At 48.8% G+C, this 6,000-nt stretch overlaps 1 protein-coding gene across 1 annotated transcript in view; it reads right to left on the bottom strand.

Annotated features, from left to right (window-relative positions):
* Window positions 1–1,682: 1,682 nt before the first annotated feature.
* TMEM131 (transmembrane protein 131) overlaps window positions 1,683–6,000 on the bottom strand; it is a 237,656-nt gene continuing 233,338 nt past the window's right edge. The window contains exons 37-41 of the mRNA XM_042932060.1: window positions 5,081–5,202; window positions 4,896–4,992; window positions 3,990–4,087; window positions 3,060–3,220; window positions 1,683–2,001 (exon numbers count right to left, since the gene is read on the bottom strand). Of these exons, the coding sequence (XP_042787994.1) occupies window positions 1,720–2,001; window positions 3,060–3,220; window positions 3,990–4,087; window positions 4,896–4,992; window positions 5,081–5,202 (760 nt within the window). The 3' untranslated portion in view covers window positions 1,683–1,719. The remainder of the gene's footprint in view (window positions 2,002–3,059; window positions 3,221–3,989; window positions 4,088–4,895; window positions 4,993–5,080; window positions 5,203–6,000) is intronic.

Below are 6,000 nucleotides of genomic sequence, written 5' to 3'. Positions count from 1 at the left end.
GATGGATCCACAGAAGCATAGCATTGGGTGTTTGCGCAGTGCAAGGAAGTTTGGTGGCGGGAACTTGTTCCCTTTAGAATTTTGGCTGGGGGATGGGAGAGGGAAATGGCGCTTGCCAGCACTTTTGTTCCCCCGTAGAGCTCTGTCCTTCCAGGGACTCAATAACTCTCCCTCCCGTTGTCCTCTAGCCCTCCCACTCTCCGAGCAGAGCTGTTGACTTATAACATTCCAGATGTTAAGTCCTGCTGGCTGTCAGAACTCATGCAGTCCAGCCCCTTTGCTTTTGCAAGCCAGACTTGGGGGCTCTGCCTTGCCAGGCAGGCTGCCCCTCCACCGTCCCGGCTCCCTCCTGCCAGTCCATGTAGCGTGCACCGCCTTTCCACCCTTCCTACCCTCTTCCGTGGGCCTCTTGTCCATGCTTGGCTCTGGAGAATCTGTTCTGCTAGTCTTCTGGTGGTTTTCTGGGTTATTTAGTCTGATGTGGGTGGAATCTAAGTGATCAGCAGGACGTGGTGAGCCCAGCATCCTCCTACACCACCATCTTCCGGGAGTGGGGGCAGGGGGAAGAAACCAGGCAAGACTTTCTGAAAGATTAAACCAAACTGACACTATTGTGGCATACCCAGCTTACCTGGCATGTGTGTATGTGTTATTTCTACAGGTACCATTTGGAGGATTTGTGGGAGTTTTAAAATTGGAAAAGGGTCAACACTCTTCTATTTAAAAGGATGAAGACATATTAGATGTGTGCATTTTTTTCTATCAGGGACCTTCAATGACCACCGTGGAAAGACACGGAATTTAGACCATAGGAGGTTCCAGCCACGATAAATCAAACTGCATAGAATAAGGCAATGATAGAAGGGTGTACTTTGGGGTGAGAGAATCCAAATAAATTAATCTTGCTGTAAAGAAGAGACACACAACAATTCAAGGCTTTTGAAAAAAGCATCATTTATTTCAAAGTACAACACAAAGTTGTATTTTTAAGAAATACACATTCAATCTTGTATTTCAAGACTTGGCTATGTGCATTTCAGTTTATCTTTAAAATAAATTCAGGTATACAAATGGTACATACCTCAAGTACAAACAGCACAGAAAATGCATATGGTCTCAACCGAATGTTTTTACATTCATTCACTGTTCTTAAAGTTGACTTACATTTCTGTAATCTGCTTTTAAACCAAGACAGCCTTATTTTAAAAAAATACTCTGTATTTTTCAGCACAAAGTCCTCATACGTTTTTAAAATTAGATCTTGGCGCATAATATTGTGAAATTATTAAAAACCAAACTTGGTAATTTAATAAAATTGTCACATGCCAGGACTTCTGATTCAACTCAAATTATTTCCTTAGCTGTAAATGTCAAATTTGTGTTCATACAGATAAATAAAGGATGGAAGAAGACAGGTGGTGGAAACTTGATAGCAGTTAAGGTTTTCAGATGTACAGGCCTTACTAGAGTTTGTGGCTGAGTCCAGACTTTTCCCTAAAAGCACAACAGCAAATCTCATATTATCGTAATTGCAAGAAAGATCTGAAAGAAGCGAGTGGTACGAGCCTGCCCTGCTTGAATCTGTTTTGCAAAGATGAGGAGGGTGGGGAGTGGGAAGCTATAGCAGTAACAGCCTTAAAAGATGTCTCAAAAACTGGCATATCATGATCTAGATGAGGGGCCCCCACTTTTTTTTTTTTTTTTTTTTTTTGCCTAATTTCAATTCTCATGAGGGAAGTGCGAATTAGACCAAGGGTCAGAGCTTCTTCTTCCAATTGTGGGGCTCCATATCCGCCACGGGTTGTACGTTTGCCCCAGATCATCGGCCGGACTGGAGGTGGAGGGAGCATGAGGAGCAGAGGTCTCTGTGCCCATGAGGCCGATGCTTGGCAGCGTGCTGGCTGGGGTGGAGAAGGGCAGGGTGCTATTCAGGCTGCTGGACCAGATCGAGTTGCAGAATGGAGTGGTGGACCACAAGCTGCTGGTGTTGCCGAGGATCGACTGACAAGACAGAAAACGTAGCATGGAACATCGGGACTGACAGGGGCGCAGGTGGGACGTGGGTGAAGGTTAGGCTACAAACCGGGGCTGGGCCGCAGCTTCGATAACCTTCTTTATCTTGTATATAAATGTTTCATATATATGGGCATCTCAGGGTCTGGTGTTTTAAAGAAAGGTTGGCAAACTACAGTCGGAGGGCCAAATCCAGCCCTGCCTGTTTCTGTCCACAGGAGGTCTGCCGGAACATGGCCGCACCTGCCTGTGGCCGTGCCGTCCCGCTACTTCTGTGCTGCCGTGGTGCAGGTGAGCAGACGCTACAGAAGCAGCAGGGCCCGCAAAGCCTAAGATCTTTCCTGACCCCTGTTTGAAAGGCACCTTAACCATTCTTTAAAAATGAAGCTAGAATGATTACAGTGAAGATAAGTTTGAAATCCGTGAAGGTAAAGTATCTCCTGTTCAACCCTGCTTGTCTAATTTAGTTTTCCTGAGAATGAAGAAAGAATCACAGTGGGATATTTTTTCTGTCATAATTTTGTGAAAGCTGAAACCAGTAATTATTTTCCTTGGTAAGAATACTTTTTTGGTGCATGGTCTTTACGGAAAAATCTAGCCGAGAAACGCACAATGGAAAAGCTCAAGCTAAGACACAGGTGTTTCTCAGAAGCAAAATAAATGTGACCCTCCAGCAGCTTGCTCCTGGGGGGCTGAGGGGCCACAGGATGGAGAGGGTGAAGGCCACCCTCAGTCGCTGTCTGGCCCCAGCCACAGGTGGGGCACATTTACAGGTTGGGAAGATGCTGGAATGACTTTTCTCTACTAGGAGACCAAACCCACAGCTGCTCATTTGTTCTTTCTATAATTTCTTGACTGTAACAGCTCTGAAGAATACTGATGGGTCACTCTGGCAGAGTATGAACACAGCAATGGAGACAATAAAAGAACTAACCTGACCCTTCCACATTGCTCTCTGGCTTTTATAATGGCGCCAGTGCTGCCTGAGTGACAGTGACAGCAGTAATAATGAGGGTTCAGGTGAGGTCCAATCCCCAAGTACTCACAGAGGCCGTGTGGGTCGGGGAACCGGAGCTGGCTGGCCAGGAAGGGCTGGGATCCGTTGCTGGAGAGTCCCAAAGGTAGGAAGGGCCACTACTAAACTCGTTCCAGCCCCTCTGGGAGGCCTGATTGCACGACCGAGATAACCCGAGTTTGCTGAAAACTTCTGCAAGTAAGGAAGCAATCAATTCTGTATCTTATGTTGCCACACTCACTCATGTAGGACAAGATGGGGCATTCAGAGGCACATGTCCCCCCACTGCTCACTTGGAGTCTCACACCTGCTCTGCCAGCTCCCACCACACCCCAGGGAGGATGGGGAACAGGGGGCGTTCCCCACAACACAGGCACATGGCACACAATCTGAGCTCTTTACCCACACCATTCACTGGATGACATCGAGTGCAAATACCCCATCTCTGACACGACCGTGGTGAATGCAAAGCTTGCGCTGTTGCCTCTAATTCTGGACAGCAAGTAAGGAGCCCAGCACAGCCAGGAGTTGTATTTCAGACACAAAATCCTTTCTCGAAGTTCTTAAATGCTGGGAATACAAACCAACTGGCACTCCCAGCACTAAGCTCGTGCCTTTGGCTTTGGGCTTGTGGGGAGGTGGAGGTGGAACAAGAGACCCTTTTGAGAGCTTCACGCTGGGCTTCCTTCTTCCCGGGCTACAGTACCAGGGGCTGAGCGGGCCCGGGCTCCTGAGCACCTGTCTGGGAGAGAAGCCTCAGCCCCGTTGCCTTAAAATCAGCCTGCGTATCTCATGTCTGTTGGGACCTGACTACAATGACGAAGAAACGCACCTTTTAGAAATGTCTACTGAGTGACAGCCTTTCCTATTTCAGTGGGCCTCTCTACACAAACTAGACTTCGTCTTCCTCTCTTCTTTGTCTACAGGCTTATCATTTACAGGTCTAGTGTTAAACACTTACCACCAGTTAGGTTAAAAGAATTTCCGAATGCCGAGAATGAATTGAGGGGAGTGAAGTCGGGGCTGCCGGGGTTGCTGGCAGGACTCCACAGACCCGAGCTGGATGTTACAGGAGGAAAACACAACACACAGAGATGTACAGTGGTTAGTGGGGACAGGCCCATTACACACAGCCTCACAAACAGCAGACGCTGCTTCAACTGGGGGTGCTCAAATATTAAAGACAAAGGCAGAACTGGAACATGGCTTCTCTGCCATGAAGGATTAAGCACGGAGAGGTCCTGAGCTCCTATCCTACCATAAGCTGTGAGTTGGGTTCAAAGCAAGTGTTCTGAAGAGAAAATAGCTATTTTTTCCCATATGTTTACTTTCTGGTAATGGGAGATTTATTTAAAAACTTTCAAATCTAGCACTCATTCCTTTTAGTGCAAAGTAGGTAAAATTGGGACTATCCTGACAGTGTTAACTGATATTTATCTGGGACCATGAGCCAAGGCAAGCACTGTATGTCGCCATGCCCAGTAGGATTGCTGTGGGTCGGGAAAGTGGCATGTCCAATAATTTACCATAAGCTGTCTAGCACTGGCTTCAATTTCCTTCTCAAGCACATTTTTGTTCTCCTATGTCTGATTATCAGATCACATCCTGTCCTGTGACCATGATAATGAAGAAGGATGAGCACACATCTGAATCCCTGAGATGCCACGTGTGCCTCCTTCCCTGTCGGGGGTGCCGCCAGGGGGAGCACAGCAAGTGGCTCTGATTCCACACAACAGACAGGGGTTTCTAGAGGTGCCTGACTGCTTTGATGGCCTACCTGTAATCTAGGGGAGACACAAGTATGGACAGAAGAGGCTAACTTGCCTTGAGGAACATTTATCTTTCGATTAAGAATGGTCTACTGTACCTGTCTGAGCCGTCGCTGTCAACAGGAGTGTGTGAAATGCCAAGGCTGCTGGAAAAATCTGTTTTGTTTGAAGAAACTTTAGCAAAGCCATTCCCTCCTGTAACAATACACTCTGAATCAATCAACTGGGCAATTCTGCCCTGCCCACAGCCGGGGTGTGACAGGTCCAACACCAAGCCACTCACCTGGGCTCTTGTCATACCCGGCTGTGACTGCAGCAAAAGTGGGGTTGCCGTTCTTGCCAGGGAGTGAGGCTGCTTTTGTCAATTTGTGTTTGCTTCCATTTGGCTGCTTGGGTTTAGGGTCACTTGAAGGGAGAAGCAAAGACCAAGGTCATTCCTCATCAGCACTGTCCACAGTGGACGGCCGCTGGGGGCCCTTGTCTCAGGCGGTGGGACTGCCACAGGACTGAGTGCACACAGTACTTTCATTGGGGCTGGGCCCAGGGCAGCCCCCAGACCATGGCCCAGCCTCATGTAAAATGCTCCCACACCTAAGACTGTGCAGTCTGATGGGACACAGGGACTTGGGGGAGAGGTACAAAAATATAGGGCCCCTAGGAAAGAGACGAGGGCAGGGATGAGCTGACTGGACGAGGGACTGGAAAGGCTGCAATCCCAGCAGAGAAGAGCACCAGAGAGGGAGCCAGTGGGTTGTAGAACGAGGAGAACAAGAGATTGCCGGTGGGCAACAAAGCTCGACAGGGCTCATCTGCTCCTGTCAGGAGACGGTGAGGGGCCTGATTCAGCAAGGTCCCAAGCAGGGCAGCCTGCCCCCAGCCTCAGTGGTTACTGCCTCTTTGGCGAGAGATAAAAACTGGGCAGGGTTGCTGCAGGTGGGTAGGTGGCTCCCCAAGTGAAAGGCTGGGATGGTGATGGCACCTGAGCTGTGCTTGCTGGGGGTGACACGCGGAGCTGACAGCAGTGTGGACATACAGTAAGAACTTGTTACAGGCTCCTCACTCTCGCTGCTAACTTAGGCAAATACAGCGGGGGCTCTGGACCTCCATGGAGGAGTGCAGTTGGGAGGCTGCCTCCCATGGGCACAGCACTTCTGGCAGCACCTCTTGTGACAGCCAGGCTTGTGCCAGACCCTGGTCTTTTAA

The sequence above is a fragment of the Panthera leo genome, chromosome A3, assembly GCF_018350215.1.
Source record: "Panthera leo isolate Ple1 chromosome A3, P.leo_Ple1_pat1.1, whole genome shotgun sequence".
In the NCBI taxonomy this organism is placed as follows: domain Eukaryota; kingdom Metazoa; phylum Chordata; class Mammalia; order Carnivora; family Felidae; genus Panthera; species Panthera leo.
The sequence above is the reverse complement of the archived record's forward strand: the minus strand, read 5'-3'. Positions and strand labels throughout refer to the sequence as shown.